Genomic DNA, 18,575 nt, shown 5'->3' with positions numbered 1-18,575 from the left:
ATTTCTGGGAACTGAATGCATCAAGAGTATGTAAGACTAAGAAATATTGCAATTTCTTGAGTGTTACATTCCATGAAAGAAGTATGGATGCTTTATTTATCATTTTCATGGTTATCCAATCTTTCATGAGTTTAATTTTCTCTTTTCCTTTAAGAATCAGTGCGTTCGAGTGAAATAGATGGAGATACCCCTATGGACGATTGTTATTTCTTGCTAATCAATCCTAAAGACGTAGATAGCCGCACCAATTTGCTTCTTAAGGTACCCTCTCTATCTCATAGTTTCTCTTAAATTGTGTTTTTGTGAATAAACACACAGCTACCTCACTACAGATATGAGTAATGATTTCTATGTTATCGTCAAATTCCTGCCTCTAGATCGGACGGTTAATAGAGAATTATCACGGAAATTTATGAAATAACTGAGATCACAAACACAAAATTCTCTTATTGATTGAACAAGAATCTAAAGAATACATTTGTAGTTCAAAGCAAATGAATGAGTAATAGCAAGGAGAAAACTAATTAGAGTACATATCTTCTGGTGATCGGATTTCAGATCGGAGACAGATCGGAAAAGATGAAGTTCTCTCACCAGGACAATGTTCTCTCTTTGATTTACTTTCTCTCCCCTTAAATGAGCGGGAGAGTCCTCTTTTATACTAGAGGGGATCATACATATTATTCTTGTATATCATCAACATCGCATTCTCTTATTTGTCTGTCACCACCTTGATCATATTCGGTATATCTACTAGCTAAAGTAGCTGTCGCTGTCAAGTGATCGTGAGATCCGATCTCTAACGACCTGAGCTTACGTGGCTTAAAAGAAATCATGGTATTTGTTATGGAAGGAAGGCGACAGGTGATCTATTTTAGACCGCCAGATCATACTCAGCCACGTGTCGAAATCATAGAGGATAGGACCAATTTTACCCTCAACATTCTATGTCGTATTTTTTTTTGAATGGTAAAATTACATTAAAACCAAACAAAAGAACAACGCCCTAGACCGAGATGGTTCAGGAAGAGAAAGAAAACAAAACAAAAAAGGAAGAAAATGAAAAAGCCATTAAAAAAGGAAGAAAATGAAAATACAAGGCAACATCAATGTGGGAGACTGTCAAACACCAAAAGGACAGAACTTCCAACAACACTACGGGCCAAGGCACCTGCCTTACACTTGGCAGAACGAAAAGTTTATTGGAAAGAAGTGGCATGACCCTAATTCTTGACCAAAATTTTCTTGATCTCAACCGCTAATTGCCACATATAACCTTTCCGATCTTTTATCCATCTACTGACATTGAGGGAATCCCTCTCCACGAGTAATCGAAGCACCTGTTGTGTATCTATACAGAAGTTTTAAATTTCAGTCTGGGTTTCAGTCAGCACATAAATATTTCAATCGGTGGAAATTTTGATGGAACTCTTCTAAAGTCACGGACATGTATGGAAAAATATGCAGATGATGAAATTTAAAGATGAAACTTCAGAAAATGTTAGAATAAGCACAAATACATACTTAGAAGCTATCACATAAGGAAGAAGGCTATCCATAATGGCTTAAACACCGAACGCCCAGTGACATGCATTGTCGCACATTTTTGGAACAATAAAGTCAATAAAGAAGTACGATGTAATGAAGTATAAGAAAATGCAATGACGAGTCTCATCTCCAAGGACCCCAATTCTATGTCAATACCACATAGAGTAACGGGGTATTATTGGTTCCATGCAGATTTGACATCCCATGCATAAGATATAGTCACTTTGTCATGCAGTTCAATAATATTGCCTACCAAATATCATTCTCTACATTAATGAAATGAAATTAAATGAAATGCAAATTACATTAGCTTTCCATTTTTTTGTCGTTTCGACCATTTCGGTCGAATTTTGGGAATTTCGGTTGGAAATAATTATGTGTAAGGAATTCATTGGGATTTTGTTTCGGAGGAGATGGAAATGGATCGTTTTGGAGAAATTTAAAACCACTAAATCTGATGGGGAAACTTGGGAGGCAGTGGACATGCCCTAAGTTATAAAATCTTATAAATGTAAAGTTCTTTATAGCTAGTAAAACCATTATAAATGCACCTTTCTTTTTAGCCATCAATTATCGTATATCCTATAAATGTATGTTACCCCATGGCTATTAAATGCTAAAAAAAAAAAAAAAACTACAGTGAGGGCACATTTGGTTCGCTGGAATTGGAATGAAGAATCGATATTTGATACCCTTCCCACTAATTCAGGCGTTTGGAACTAATTTTTGGCCCGTTGGAATAGGCGAGTCGGAAAAAACAGTGAAAAGAAGGGGGTCTATCGTTACCGCCAAAAGAGGTGGTATTCTAGATTCCCCCCTTCCTAAAAGGCTAAAATCTCTCTCTCTCTCTCTCTCTCTCTCTCCACCTCCCTCCTTCCTTATCTCTCTCTCTCTACAATTTCTCTCCCTCTCTAAAATCTCACTAAGAAAAGCTCTCACCGCACGTCTCTTTCCTTAGGAAAAATCTCTATAAACCCTTCCTCAATCTCTTTATCTCTCTAGTTGCAAGAATTCTCTCCCTTTAAAATATCTCTCTTCCACCCTAATATCTCTCTCAGAGAAAAGCTCACCCTAAAAAATCTCTCTAAACCCTCTCTCAATCTCTCTCTCTCTCTCTCTCTCTCTCTCTCTCTCTCTCTCTCTCTCTCTCTCTCTCCTGTTCCAAGAATGGTCTCCCCAAACATTAGAATTGCTATCGGCATTCCCTTTACGGGAGGAATTGGAATAGGATTGGAATTCGGTTCCCATACTGATTCCTAATTCCTGTAATCCAAACGCACCCTGAAGGAATCTCTCTCTCTCTCTCTCTCTATATATATATATATATATATATATATATATATATATGTTTTCCCATATATATATTTGTATGGAAACTTCTCCACATAGCAACAAAATTTCCTAAAAAGATGAAAGTTAGACTATCCCATAGTCTAAATCCAAGGTTGTCTAGTTAAAAAGAAAAAGAAAAACAAAGATGGCTCTAGGCCCATTCATGTCACGTGGACATAATGATATCCATTGAAACGGTGGGCAACCACAATTTTATACTATATATAATGAGAAAACCGGTGTGGACGTGGACAAGGCCTCAATTTATTTAAAACATTATTAATGTAAATTTCTTTATAGATATCAAATTCCTTATAAATGTAGATTTCTTTATAGCCATTAGTATTATACAAAGAGAAAACTCGGTTAGACATGGACAAAGCCTCAATTTATTTAAAACATTATTAATATAAATTTCTTTATAGATATCAAATACCTTATAAATGTACATTTCTTTATAGCCATTAGTACCATATATCTTGTGCAAATTTCTCAATAACTAGTAAATACCTTACATTACAAACAACTATATTAAAGTAATCTATGTGCCCCTACTCGCAACGTACTTGGGAAGTTAGCTTGGACGCTTCTTGATCTTGCGCCATGTGTCATAATCTGAGGGGATCGGGTTTTTATCCCCCATCATATAAGCCGCACACTTCTTCGAGCCGGTACGGGACATAGAAGTAATGTTAGCCCCTTGATTAGGTCGTTGTTGTAGAAAACTCCGATTGATGATCCGTTTTATCTATTGGAAACTAGACAGAAAAATCTTTCAATTGGTATATTAGAAGCCACGCTTTGACTAAAAAAAGTATGCCTACGAATCAAACCTTTTAGTTCATTGAGGTGGTGAAACTCCAAAATTTTAATGGACTCTTTTCAGTTTTCAATCTTCTACATTAGGTTTGTTATGCCGTAAATGATTTCCTTCAAATTTGCAAGTGGGTCTCCTCTCTTTTCATTTTCTTTTATTGGGCTTTTGCCAAGTTACGAAATCAGAGGATGTTTGATTCCTCTATAATCAGATGATCTATCATTCCAAATGTGCAAGCTTTAGAATCATATCCATTCAATTGGTGGGCAACCACAAGTCTAGGCTGTGGTACCATTTCGGCAGGTTATCCCTTCCGCACCCATGGGAGGGTGTTGTTTTGTTGCCCTTTCTGATTTATTGATTTTTCTGTGAATAGACTATCTTTTTCGTGAATTTTGGACTAAATAAAATCCAAACTTCACGCAAAAGAAAGATGACCATAGTCATTAGTCGCCACCTAAGTTAGGGACCTAAGACCCATAAGTGACACTGTAAAACTAGTCTATGATCCCATATGTCTAGGTTCGTCACCTGGTTACGAGAATGGAAGGTGTTAGGCACCATTCTCGCCCTGTAAACCGGTCTTTAATTCCAAGAATTCATTCACTTAAACTTGACTAAAAGGGTTATTAGATCCGATATGTGAGAACTACAAGACATGCAACCTAAATGATCTAATTGCAATTTGACCTAGTGTTTTATTTGATCTATGTACAAATAAGAGCTACGTGACATGCAACCTAAGATGATCTAGTATAATACAGGGCCTAATGTTTTATTTGATTTGTTAGAAGAAAACAATTAATTATACAAGCAATGGAATAGTCAATACATGAAAGAAATTAATCACATAGGCAATGAATCTGGAATGAGGATAGAAAAAGAAAAGAAAGAGTGTGTCTGAACTTGGGTGCCGCCGAGCTGCCTACGTACCTTGAACATCAAGGATCAAGCCATCACGTAGTTCATACGGTCCTAAGGTGCCTACCTAAGATGCTTAGGTGCCTAACCTATGGATTGTGACTTGTGATTAAAGCTTATGAACGATTGACTTAGCTTGAATTGTTGTTAGTGCTTGAGTGAGTGAGGGTTCCACCTAGGATCTATCTACATTCTACATGCACCCAAAACTAATGCAAGGGACCTAAATTTCTAAGTTCGACTAGGCTTGACCTAAGGGTTCAAGGGGACAACAAATGCGACCTATAGCTAAGATTGGATTAGTTTAAGGCTCATCTAACCTAATACCTAAAGATTCCTAAGGTTTCTAATGAATTCTGAATTCACAACTCTTTGGAATTTTGACAGTTTTTTGGTTTGTTGAATCTTTTAGGGTTTGAATGCTTTCTTATTATTTGAATTTTATTTCTCTTTAAGTAATTAACATCTTATGAAAGTTCTGGTTCAATATTTTTTTTTGGAATTTCGGATTTTAGTGATTTTTAAGTATTTAAAAGTATTTTTAGGTATTTTCTATGAATTTGATCTTATTAATCCATTTTATTCGATTTTAATGATGAAAAATAATATAAAATGCTTATGATATCAGAGAGTGAACGTTTCAGGTTTTTCATATCAAATTACAAATTTTCAATAGTTTTCTAGAATTTTAACCAATTAATATTCAATAATTAAGAAAATCTGAATTAAACACATAAATCTACCAAAATTAGATTCATATTCTTAAAAAATCCTAAAAATATTTCTTAACACTGATCTTATCCATATAAACAAAGTTCAGGAAAGAAATTTCGAAAAATAATTTTATTTCTATTAACTATATTTCGAAATAAGGGGTTCTTCTTAAAGAAATTTGATTAAAATTGGTGTTTTATACTTAAAATTAGAAACCATTTACTATAATTCTTGAAAAATTAGAGGTTACAATTTCCAGTAGCAGTGATCATGAATAAATTAAATTCTAACAGAAAGAAGCTCAAAAAACTGATTTTATAATAAAAACCCTAAAAACCCTAAAAAACAATGAAAATTTTCCTAAATATATGGAAAATTTTATGAAAATTTGCTTTTCATCTTTGAAAGTTCAAAGTTGAAAAAGTTGTTGAATTTACAGAGACTCAAATCCTAAGTTGCAAAATTTTAGGCTTATAATCACAAGAAGAGCAATTTGTCCTAATATTTGTAAAAAAATTGAATTTCCATCTTAATAAATCATGAAAACTATGAAAAATTATGAAAAATCAATCAATTGATTAGAGAACTATTTTGAATTATTTTACATCATGAAAATAAATTTTTTTCCAAATTTTACATCAAAGTCCTATTTTTCTTAATTTTTAGCCTAAAAATTGATCTTTACAAAGGAAAATTATTTTAAATTATATTTTAAATATTTTCTCTACTTGAAGCTATTTATCCTAGTGTTTTATGAGATGAAACCGTAATTTGCATTAGTTTTAACATGAAATCTAGATTTTCCATTATTTTGCCTATTTTTCAAAGGAAATTGATTTAAATTTATTATTTTTTGGTCCTAACCGGATAGGATTGTTTATTTTTTTTTATTCTCTTGCAGAATAAAGCATATTTCTTGAATTTTTGATGAATTGCAAAATTTGTAAATTTTTCTCCCCGAAAATAGACATTTTTCTCCCCGAAAATAGACATTTTTCTTGTATTTATTCTCAAAAATTAATCTTTTATTAGTTTTTAATGAAATCTTCAATCTTTTTTATGTTTCTAGAAATGACTTCTCTGTTTTGTTGAGAATTAGTGGAAAAACCTAATCTTTCATAGAACTTATAGATCAAAATCAAAATTTTAATTCCCATTTTAGGTGAAAAACACTTTTTTTTTTTTACAAATTTGCTCATAAACTCTTAAAATCCTCGAATTATGAATGAAAACTCATCCTAATTAAGGTTCGTAACATGGTTTATAATCAGTTTCTAATCAAGCTTTTGATTTTAAAGCATAAACAATCAAAATATAGAATTTAAACATAGATAAAAGAATCTAAAGCATGCAATTTCTAATAAGAAGAAATCAAAAACTAAAACATACCTTTTTTGGTAGATTTGGATCAACCAAAATGTAAGATTAATCAAAGCTTTGAGTTAAATCCCAACAAATTTGAGAAGAACTACCAATAGAATTTGAAATATGTGACTGTTGTTCTAAGATAGATGAAGAAAGAGAGATGAGAGATGAAATAGAGAGAGCGAAGGGAGTTGGACGTTTTCTCCAAGATGGGGAGTTGCACCTTTTTTTTTCGAAGTGCTGGAACAAGTCCCTTATTATAGTATCAAACCCTTGTTTTAGTTGTTTTCAAATCCCACTTGGTTTGGGCTTGTTTTGAGAAAAGGACTCATGGACCATTGATCTTTGATCTAATGGTTATGAGAGACTATTATTATTTAGAATATGATTAGATGTGTTTGGATTTGATTTGGATTAGGTTCATTAGTTTCCTCCTTTTATTTGAATTATAACTCCTTTTGGTGGGCCCATCTTATAGAAGACTTGTCTTATTCCCGTCACAATGTTTCTAGCTAATTTTGAAGCCTGTTTTTGGACTATTAGATGGAAGAATCTGGAAAAGTCATAAACTAGAAAGTTGTAGCCCTTTAAAAGCTCTTTCTAACGGATGTTCACACTCTTGATTTAGTGAAGTGGTTGAAAAGTTATGACTGTTTTGGTGGAAGGTGAGGGAAAGGAAAAGAAAAGAAAGAAAATGAAAGAAAAAGGGGAAAAATAGAGGAAAATTCCATGGAAATTTTTAAGAAGTTCCCATGGAAAAATGGGAAAGGAGGAAGAGTGAAAAATGAGTAAGGAACAACTAGTGGACCTCCCGGGAAGCCCCTGGAAATGAGAAAAATCTCCGGAAGTGAGAGATATTCCTAGAAATAAGAGAAATTAGGAAATTTTTCTAAAAAGTAAGAAAATACCTAACAAATAGGAAATTGTAAATGGAGATCATAGACATACCCTGGAAAATACTCTGGAGGTCAGAAATATTAGGGAATTATCCCGGGAGAGTCTATAAGAGACTCAAAGGGCTCTGGAAAGAGAAGAAAACAAGAAACCGGGTGAAGCTAGAGAGGAGCTGAGAACATAACCCTACAATATAGACAAGACTTGAGAAAAAAAACCTTTGTTGGATAAAGTGGAGCAAAATGGGGGTGTCTACATAGTCCATTGCATCTGGTCCCGCAACAATTGGATGATCCTAGGACCCTGGTTAATAAAGCATCTTCAGTAGCCCACCAAAAGAAGATAAACCATTGTTTTTGTTGGCATTGATTTTACAGATGCAGTGCCTGTGTGGCACGGGACCAAGATCATGTAGGTTGCTTCATGTCCCAAGGTTGATCATTATGATCAGATCTTAATCAAGTTTTTAAATTTCGGTTTTGGTCTCCACAGAAATGGAAACATTTCGGTTTCGTTTGGAATTGTGGTGGAAGCCGTGTAAAGTCATGGTAACATATGCAAATGATAGAATTTAAAGATGAAACTTTGGGAAAAGCTAGAATAAGCACAGATACACACTTAGCAACTATCACATAAGCAATACAACGATACATAAAGGTTTAAAAACATCGAACACCTAGTGACATGCACTGCCGTGCATGCCTGATAATTTGGTACAGACCAAAATTCACATGTAATTCACATAAATATTTATAGATAGTACATGCACTCATTTCACATGCAATTCATATAAACAATTATGTAATACATACTGATGTAGTATAACAATGTTATAGAAAATTCATAACCATGATCTTAACATTCATTGTTTGGGTAGCGAACTCATCAATTTAAGCTCTTGATCATACCATCTGTCTCTCTCTTTTTATCTCATAACTTGGTCATAAAAGCACATATTTTTGCATGAATGATGTTTGTGCATAGCGTACACTGTTTGCTTGTGTTCATCAGTGTATGCACTTTTTGTTTAACTGCTTGAGATTTCTTCAAGTGGCTGTCATTTCATTCTCCATCCTTATAGAATGAAATAGACATGTATTGTGATGCCAACTTGCATAGAGACTGCTTACAATGGTTAATATCGTTTTTTAACTGATAACGAAACTTATTGTTAAAATGGGTGTGTGTGTGTGTGTGTGGGGGGGGGGGGGGGGGGGGTAAAACAAAATTTTGGCTCATTTTTCCAGTTAAAAATGGGCGTGAAATTTGTTTAATGCCATTTTACATCGAAGGAAACGGAGCCTTATGAACTCAGATAATGGAAATTGAAGGTTAAATACAATCTGAGATCTAGTTAACTTTCCCTGGCAAGCCGCAAACACATCTGTGTTCGTATTTGCCTTTTGATGCATGCGATGGAAGAAGAACTGAAATGTTTCACTAATACTAGAGATCTCCTCTATTGGATTTGTTAGCCTCCAAGAGACCTGCCCACCCCATAATGGTTATACATTGATACTGCCTTGTAACTTTCAGAACTTATATTCTCAAGATCTGAGAAGACGTGTATTTTTGTCGTCATGTGTCAATGGCATAATGGCTCAATGCCTAATACATGAGAATAAAACTCGATGACTTTGATTATTTATAATTAAAAACAAAATCTCATGATAATAAAAGGAGGAATAGAGTGAGTAAAGTAGGCACTTAATATCCCATTGGTCATCGCTAATGTATACACACTTCTCTTTCTGATTATGATACTTGCATACGCACTTCACTTTCTGCTTATGATACGCTTTCCTATCTTAGTTATCTCGGGGAACTTTTTGCTTCCCCTGTTCATATTATTTCGACAAATTTTCAATCACCACTCTTTTCTGAAAACTACGTTGACCTTAACCTTGTACTTGAATGTGCTTGCAGAAAGTACTAAACCTTTACAAGAAAGAGCTGCCTATGATGAATTATGCCGCAAACACTGGAAAGGAATCAGCTTTCCTTGAAAGATGTGTATTAAGTGGGTAAGGATAGATTTTTCTTCCCTTTTATTTTTTCCGGATCTTTACTAACTATGCACAAATTGCTTTTCTTTGTGATTGGCTGAATTCTAGACACTGTTAGAAACTCTTAATGTGCCCATACTGGTTCCTCAAACGAATTGTTTCTTCTTTTTGGATTTAATAGCTTTGTACGCTGAAAATACTCATTTTTGAGGAAGTCATGTGACCTTTGGTAATATTTTAGTTTCTCATCCTTTTCAATTCTACAGGAAATATCGCACATTGCTTATGAAATCCCATGTTGTCAAAGGATCTGGAGAGGTGAGTTGTTGCATTACTATTGGTAGGCTTTTTCTCATTTTTGGGGGTTCCTGAAAGATGGTTTGAATAAAATGTTTCATCATATTTTTTCCTATTATTTATGTATTGAGAAACGTTAGAGACACAGCCACTATTAGAAACTGAGCTAAAGGTGTTACAACTCTATTGAAAGTACTGTGTCCCTCTCTCTCTCTCTCTCTCTCTATATATATATATATATATATATATATATATATATATATATATATATGAGAGAAGGGTTCCTACACATATGTGTAGAGAGTTCTCTACACACTAGCTTAAAATACAGTGGAGGCCCACATTGTTTGGGTGATCCAAGCCATCCATTTTAAAGGCCCTCACATAGATAGGGTGTCTACAAAAAATCAGATCCATAGGATCATCCCAACCCTACGATTTGTGGAGGTAAAATGGATGTCTTTAAACCTTCACAAATTAGTCAATTTTTTGCCTCCACAGTTCGAATGGTTAGGATGATCCTATGGATCTGATTTTTTGTGGACACCCAATCTATGTGAGGGCCTTAAAAATGAATGGTTTGGATCACCCAAATAATGTGGCCCCCACTGTATTTTAAGCTAGTGTGTAGATAAGTTATCTACACATATGTGTAGGAACCGTTCTCTCTCTCTCTCTCTCTCTCTATATATATATATATATATATATATATATATATATATGTGATTGGGGCGCTTAAGCTCACCATAAGTTTGGTGAGCTTAAGCTCACCAACACTTTCCTCTATATGTATGTATATATATATATATAGGGAGATGATTTTTTCACACTAAGTGAATTGTGGTCAGACTTTAACGCTTTTTGATGTCAAATCACGTTAAAAGGGGGGCGCATAATCCTGGGGGGGGGGGGGGAATCTTCACACACACACACGGCGCGCGCACATTATATGTTATATAGAAATTATAAAACTAAAAGAACTTCGTAATTTTGGATTTTTTTTTTTTGGAATTTTGAAAGAGTTTTATGAGAAAATATAGCCTATACGTCATATTAGAAACCCTTACGGTCGTATTCAGAAGAAAAGGCATTCTACGGTTTTTGACCAAAGGTATGAAAAAATGAATCTTTGAGTTGGAAATGGATTAGATTCTTATAAATGAGTGCTGGATGCTTTTGAAGGGAGAAGTGACAATAACGCTTAGGGATGAGTATATGACTTAAGGTACTTTTGGTCAAATGGTAAGTCCTTAAAAATATGGAGAAGACATTTCAAAACATAAACAAATACCCCTTACAGAGTAGTATAGAGTATAGACTGTGATTGCATAAGGTTCTGGAAAATATTTTATGTTTACAGTAGATGTAGGCAAATCACCCGTGCTTTGAAAACTATGAAACAGAGCTGAACTTGTGGAGTTGTTAGTCTAATATTGTGGAGCTTCAAGAAAAAAACCCAAAAGTCTTGGCGGTTCATGGGATTATTCAGTTAAGAAAGTTCACTTCTACATAAAACCCAGGAACTTCTAACATGTGTATTTGCAAAGAGTTACCTATTTCCATTTAACTCCACTTGCTACTTGTCCAGACCCCCAAGACTGGTCTGAGCATTGGCTGCTGGGTCGGCAATAGAAAGAAGAATGACATCATTGTAGTTAGAAATGAAACCATGAAAGCTTGTCCTTTTCTTGCCGTTCACATACTAAATGACCTTACTAGTTCCATTAAGTTTAATCTATAAACCCTCTGGGGTCAATTCCTGTACATTAGCATTTCTAACTGTTCCCATGGTCTTTGCACGCACCTCACAAATCAAAAATCAGGGTAGGGTGGGAAGTTTTAGAGAACCAATTCAACTTCATGTCCCTTTCTGGGCCGGCAAAAGAAAGAATAATGACGTCATTGTAGTCAGAAATGAAGCCAAGAAAGCCTGTCCTTTTCTTGTCACTCACATACTAAATGACCTTACTAGTACCATTAAATTTAATCTATAAACCCTCTGGGGTCCATTCCTGTACATTAGCATTTCTAACTGTTCCCATGGTCTTTGCACGCACCTCACAAATCAGAAATCAGGGTAGGGAGGGAATTTTGAGAAAACGAATTCAACTTCACGCCCCTTTCGCGTGGAGGAGTACTTTACAGCCACAAACTGGCTAAGAACCCAGGCTAAATTATGCTTTATTTACTGGAAATTTCTTATTTAATTCTTTGATACATTATATCTGTTATCATTTATAAATTTTCAGAAAAATATATGAATTTCTGCTTGTCCGCAAATCTTATTGTATACAATTTCAGTAGCTAATCTATTGATCCAAGGTGCATCTCTAAAACAATATTTTTTTCTGGAATCACAGATCCATGAAAGTTCAGATCCCTGAATATTTTAGACTGGCTATAACTTCATCTGAAAACTGAAGATTGCATGGGGAAACAACCGTGTAAACAAGGAGTTTAAGAGGTGAATTCTGAGCATCGCAAGTGGTGAATGAATCTTTTACCTTAGAGAAACCTCCAAAACATTATAAGCAATGAAAGAAGTTAATCTCAAAAAGAAATCACAGATCTGAAGTTGAATGCAGACAAGAAATTTTTCTGAAAGAGTAATAAAAGAGAATGTGGCATCTCTCGAGCTGGAGAGGAAAACTTAGCAATTTGTATGAACAGTAAAATACTATGAAACTTGTTGCTCGGGCTTCCCATAGCCCTTATTTATAAAATAGTCACCCCTAGAATCCTTAACAATGAAAATCAAGACTCAGATATGCTCAAAATATTCAAGGGTCTACCAAAGAGTCCTTATACAATCAACCTCTTCAAGGGTTTAGCTGTGCTGCTTGTACATACCTTCTAAAGTAGGGACACTTTAAAAATCTGCTAAATAATTCCAAAAATTATTGGAAAAATCACCAAACTGCGGTTGTTTGTATCTACCATACTAACCATTTGGGGGCCTCATATGGGCACTGGTAATGCCAACTCCCCCCCTCCTATTTTTTTCTAAAATTGAATTTTGACCATATTCGGGTATTTTTGGTGATTAAATTCTGCATCATTCTCCCCTGGTTAGAAAGAATTCGTCTTTGAATTGTCTTCCAAATATTCATCAAATAAACTCACATGTTTTTTTATTTTGTTCTTTTGTCACCCATGTATTGTTAGTTAGAGGCCTTCCTTTCCTTTGGACAATGTATCTATTAATAGTCTTTATGCGAGATCTTGTATCTTTTTTGAGAATTCGTCTTTGAATTGTCTTCCAAATATTCATCAAATAAACTCACATTTTTTTTTATGTTGTTCCTTTGTCGCCCATGTATTGTTAGTTAGAGGCCTTCCTTTCCATTGGACAATGTATCTATTAATAGTCTTTATGCGAGATCTTGTATCTTTTTTGAGAATATAGATAAGATGCTCATCTGACTTCTTCAGAGGGGGAATATGCACTTCTATGTCATCTGTAGTGCTTGCTTTGAAACTTGAACAAGTCAACAACCTGGAATGTTGGGAAGATATTGTGACACTCTGGTTGTTCAACCTTGTAGGAATTATTGCTGATTTGTTATTAGAATTCAGCACAGACCATTGTAGGTTACTACCAACGACCTTTCTCGTCAATAATACACTATCACTAAATCTCCTTTGGTGAAAACATGTAATCTTTGGTGTTGAATAACCACTATTGGGGTATGATTGTCATTAAAGTAAATGACTCCAAACCTGCCTAAAACAGATGTATAACTTGGTTTAAAATAAACCTGCTTTCTCATATCCATGGTTTTAAATTTCTACCAAAACTAACACGAAATGACTGAAATGTTTCCATTTCCCTCCTCACTGAAACCGATACCGAAATTGAAATTCACAATGAAACCAAAATCGTAAGTGTATTAGTGGATACTATTAGTATTAAGTTTATAGATTTATATTTATACGAATTGCATGTAAAATATAATATTTATATTTATATTTATATGAATTACATGTGAAATGAGTGATGTACTAAATTATTAGACCTACACAATAAGGCATGTCAATATGTGTCCTATGTTTTTAAACCATTGTGGATGGTTATCTTGCTTATGTGATGGTTTCTAAGTGTGTATTTGCGCTTATTCTATCATTTCCCGAAGTTTCATCTTAAATTCTATCATTTGTATGTTTCCATACGTTTCTGTGATTTTACTGCACTGAAATTTCCAACCAAAATCGAAATGTTTCCGTTTCCATGGCAATTGAAACTGAAATTTAGAACCCTATTCATATCAATCATTTCTTCAGTTGACTGATTACCTGTCAATGAAGTCCTTCATGCTTCGTTGGATTCACCCGGTAATGCAGCAAAGGTGACAAAGCTGATCCATGCACTATATCATTGTAGTGCTGAAAGTATGCATTTGTGGGAGTCTTTCAAGCAAGTCATTTGGCGTTAGACTCCTTGAGAAGAGGTTGTTGAGTTGTTGGGATGGTTGTGGATGGAGAACTCAGACATAGGTGATGGATAGGAACTTTTTTCTGAGTTCCTCATCTTCTCCCACTATCTGATCTTTTCTTTCCCGTGCCTTATCATATTATTTTGGAGTTAGTCCTACGGTCCTACACTCCTACCAAACCAGAGCATACACGTGCAATTTGGTGGCCACTAACTTCACATTTGTAACCTTAAATCGAAATAGTGAAACTCTTCTCCCGCAGACATAGGCACACTGTCGAACCACGCAAATCTTGTGTTCTTGCTTTGTGTGATTGTGTTTTTCTTGCATCTCTTCTTGACGTTTGCTGCGCATCGTGTTTGATCTTATTTTGTGAGATTGAAGATCTCTTTTTTTTTCTACAATGATGAGTATCTTTATGATGATGGGTTCAACTTCAAGGCTGTTGTTTGTGGGGAGGCTATTTGACTCTTACAGCTGCAGTTTTAATTCATTGTTTTATTTCCATTAGTTTTATTGCTTTATTTCAACTATTAAGTTCTAATACTTTATTTTATTGATGATCATCAGCTTAAATGTCGTGGGTTTTTTAGTTTTAATTTTACTGCAAGAAGTCCAAGGGAGGTTAATATATGCAATCGGGTTTGGGTTTTAAAACAGTTTAGATGAGCTTTTTGGAATGTGAGATGAAAGATAGGCTTGAATAGGGTTTTCTGCAGGATAGTCTTGCATAGGGTTTTCTTCAGGTTTCTTATTTGTTCTTGGGATTCTTTCTTGGTAAAAAATTCCGTATGGAAATTCCTGCAGCTGTATTTTGCAGAGTTTTACCAGATCTGACCACAACTGTAATCAACGTAATTACAATCTATTTACAGCAGTTATTCATCTATTGGATGTGTTAATAACAAACAGTGTGCTGTAATTATTTTGTTTCTGAGAATTATTTCTGAATTGAATCAAGATTGATAAATTTTCTTTAGATCTGTAACCAAAAGTTATCCATTGACTTCTGGTTTTTGTTGTTTGGTAAATAGATTCATCATAAATTGGTATCAGAGCGTCAATTGTATATTTTTTCTACATTAATTTGTTTCTAACAAGTTCATGCATTGCAACATCATCAAATGGCGGTCCTTTCTGATTGTGAAGTTGATGGTTTTGTTCCATTCCAAGGGAGAGTCACAAGGTTTGCAGCTTTTGCCACAAGTTTTCTCGTCTCTTGCATCAGATCAAGAGTATAATTTCATTGTTAAATGAAGTCTCCTTTCTTGGATCATTATACCTCAATGCCCTCCAGGTTCATGATGCCAAACACTTACCCAAAATAATTTCATGTCATGAAGGGCTTTAGGATTGTCACCTCTGACTACTTTTTTATCAACACTCACCATGAGTAAATAGTTCCTTAGTCATTACCCTTCTTCCAAACATTCTGTAATCTCTACTGCTCCTTTGAAATCCTGTCTTTATTGTAACACTAATAAATTTACTGAACAATGCTCAAGGTGACTGTTTTTTGTTTTTGAACGGTGCTCGAGGTGACTGTTTAAGGGCTTAGATAGCCTTTTTTAGTCTACAAACATCCTCCCTTTCTCTTTTTGGCTGAAATCCAGGGGGGAAGTCATATATACCTCTTCTTGAATTTCCCATGAAGAAACACCGTTCCAAAGATCAAGCTGATATAGAGGCCATGATAAGTGGCTGCTATAGATAAATTCACCTTGATGGAACCAAGGTTTAAGATTTCGGTTTTGGTTTCTAATGCAGGGGCGGCATAGCGGAAGCGAAAACTAATGCAAATATTATTATTATTATTTTTATTGAAGGCAAGCGAATTATGTAGGGAAGGATTTGGAGGAGTTTAATGGGATGATAAGGAAAAGGATCAGGAAGGTTGTGGGTAATCAGTTGGGGCTTGGTTAAGGGTGCATGGGTTAAAGAAACAAGATCTTGAAGTCTCAATAAACTAAATATCAGGAAAGGTTGGTGAAATTGTTTGAGGTGCTAATGGTTAATCGGTTCAATAAAGTGTAATGGGCTGTTGAAAATAAAGGCTATAAGGGTGGTGTGGTGGTATTCGGTAACTAATGGAAGGTTGAATACAGATGATTTGTCAACTGTTATAAAGGAGGGCTAAGAATTATTAGGCTCTTGCTTTGATTAGGATTAAGGAAATATATGAGGCTAATAGTATGGGTTCAAGTCTGCTATTAGAGGGGTTTTATGTTGGAAGATAGAGGAAGAGGCTGAGAAGATATCCTTCGGATGGCTATCTTGCGGGTTTTCCGGCGGGACTTGAGGCAATGCACAAGCAGCGGGTGGCTTGCGAACACAAGCAGCGGGTGGCTTACAACTTAGACGGGACAAGTAGGGACTAGAAAAAAAATTTATTCATCAATAAAGCTGTCAAATCTAATTACAATGAAGTCTATTCATAGACTTTGCAAAAGAAATCCTATTCAAAGCAAAGCTTATTTCCTAATCCCAGACCTCTAACTAGAACTCAAACACAAATCCAATTCAAAACAACTATCCTATTGAAACTAGGACTTTGCAAAAGCCACTTAAACTCCAACTTCAACACAAATTCCTACCTAGTGTAAAAGACCAAAAGAAAATAAATTACAAATAAATTAATTTCCTAATAAACTAAATCTTCCATGAGCAATCTTGGACCGTTGATCTTCATGAGCATGCAAGATGCACCTGAATAATACCTCCCTTCTTGAAAAGAACTAGTCCACAAGTTCAGATCAAGGTCAATGAAGTAAAAATCGGCAAGTCGGATGTGGTTCTCGCTCCAACTTCGAATTGGAGGCCTTTCCAACGAATTAGATACTTCCACCAGTTAATTACTCTAGCATTCTTCGACTGGCGGTGAGATTTGATTCGATTGGAAAGCAAGCCCTCATATGCTCATTGAACTTTGGTTGTGTCGGCAAAAAGTAGCTCTCGCTTTGATCGGCATCAATGGCTTTGTATTCGTGAAGGCGGACCGGATGTTCTTCTGGTATGAGCTCACTCTCAATCGAATCCGCATCTGCATCTTCATCAATGCCCTCTTCTTCCACGAGTGAATCCTCAAGGAGGGGTTCTTCTGGCATTTGAAAATCTTCAATAACGGCTGGAGCTTATACTTTAATTGTCTCGTGTTGGATCTTGAGTTTCAATAACTCCGTCGGATTTTGTGGTTTGACGCTTTGATCCATCTTTGGAGCTTGTCGTGGCGGATCAAGAGAGTATGTCCGGTGAGCTTTTTCTTTGTGTAGCCATTTATCTTGTAACCTTTCGAAAGCTTTTGGTGCAAAAGCTTTTAGTAAGTGATCACGAATTTTATTCCAAGGTGCTTCGCTAAAGAATTCTCGAGACCAATTCATATGTTCCCACCAACGTTCGGCACAGCCTCTGACAGTATCTTCGATGCACTCAATTATCTCTTCCTGATTCAGATCTTCTTCTTCAACGTACTCATCGATGGCATCAATCCAATCAAGGCACCTGTCTTCGTCTTCGCCTTCGCCGTAGAAGAATGGTATGTGCGATCCAGAGATGTGATAATATCGGGCTTTCCTTGTCATCTTTTCTTCTCCAGGATTACATGAGAGATGTAATCTCTTGTTCGCTGAGCTCTGATACTAAATAGTGCAGGGGTGGGATAGCGGAAGCAAAAATTAATGCAAATATATATATATATATATATATATATATATATATATTTTTTTTTTTTTAAGGCAAGTGAATTATTTAGGGAAGGATTTGGGGAGTTTAATGGGATGATAATGAAAAGGATCCAGAAGGTTGTGGGCAATCGGTTGGGGCTTGGTTAAGGGTGCATGGGTTAAAGAAGCAAGATCTTGAAGTCTCTATAAACTAAATATCAGGAAAGGTTGGTGAAATTGTTTGAGGTGCTAATGGTTAATCGGTTGAATAAAGTGGTAATGGGCTGTTGAAAATAAAGGCTATAAGGGTGGTGTGTTGGTATCGGTGACTAATGGAAGGTTGAATACGGATGATTTGCAACTGTTATAAAGGAGGGCTAAGAATTATGAGGGTCTTGCTTTGGTTAGGATTAAGGAAATATATGAGGCTAAAAGTATGGGTTCAAGTCTGCTATTAGAGGGGTTTTGTGTTGGAAGATGGAGGAAGAGGCTGAGAAGATAACTAACCTTCGGATGGCTATCTTGCTGGTTTTCCGGTGGGACTTGAGGCAACGTACAAGCAGCGGGTGGCTTGCGAACACAAGCAGCG

At 35.5% G+C, this 18,575-nt stretch overlaps 1 protein-coding gene across 2 annotated transcripts in view; it reads left to right on the top strand.

The window, feature by feature from the left end:
- LOC143852944 (N-acetyltransferase) overlaps positions 1-18,575 on the top strand; it is a 45,010-nt gene that overhangs the window by 629 nt on the left and 25,806 nt on the right. Inside the window, exons 3-5 of one of the 2 annotated variants that reach the window (XM_077362615.1) lie at positions 161-261; positions 9,518-9,615; positions 9,864-9,915. In XM_077362615.1, coding sequence (XP_077218730.1) covers positions 161-261; positions 9,518-9,615; positions 9,864-9,915 — 251 coding nt within the window. Of the gene's footprint in view, positions 1-154; positions 262-9,517; positions 9,616-9,863; positions 9,916-18,575 lie in introns of both variants that reach the window. The other variant, XM_077362614.1, reaches the window with a different exon arrangement.

The sequence above is a fragment of the Tasmannia lanceolata genome, unplaced genomic scaffold, assembly GCF_043159265.1.
Source record: "Tasmannia lanceolata isolate RefF3 unplaced genomic scaffold, GAP_Taslan_0.1 ptg000019l, whole genome shotgun sequence".
In the NCBI taxonomy this organism is placed as follows: domain Eukaryota; kingdom Viridiplantae; phylum Streptophyta; class Magnoliopsida; order Canellales; family Winteraceae; genus Tasmannia; species Tasmannia lanceolata.
This window is presented reverse-complemented; position numbering and strand designations above follow the sequence as displayed.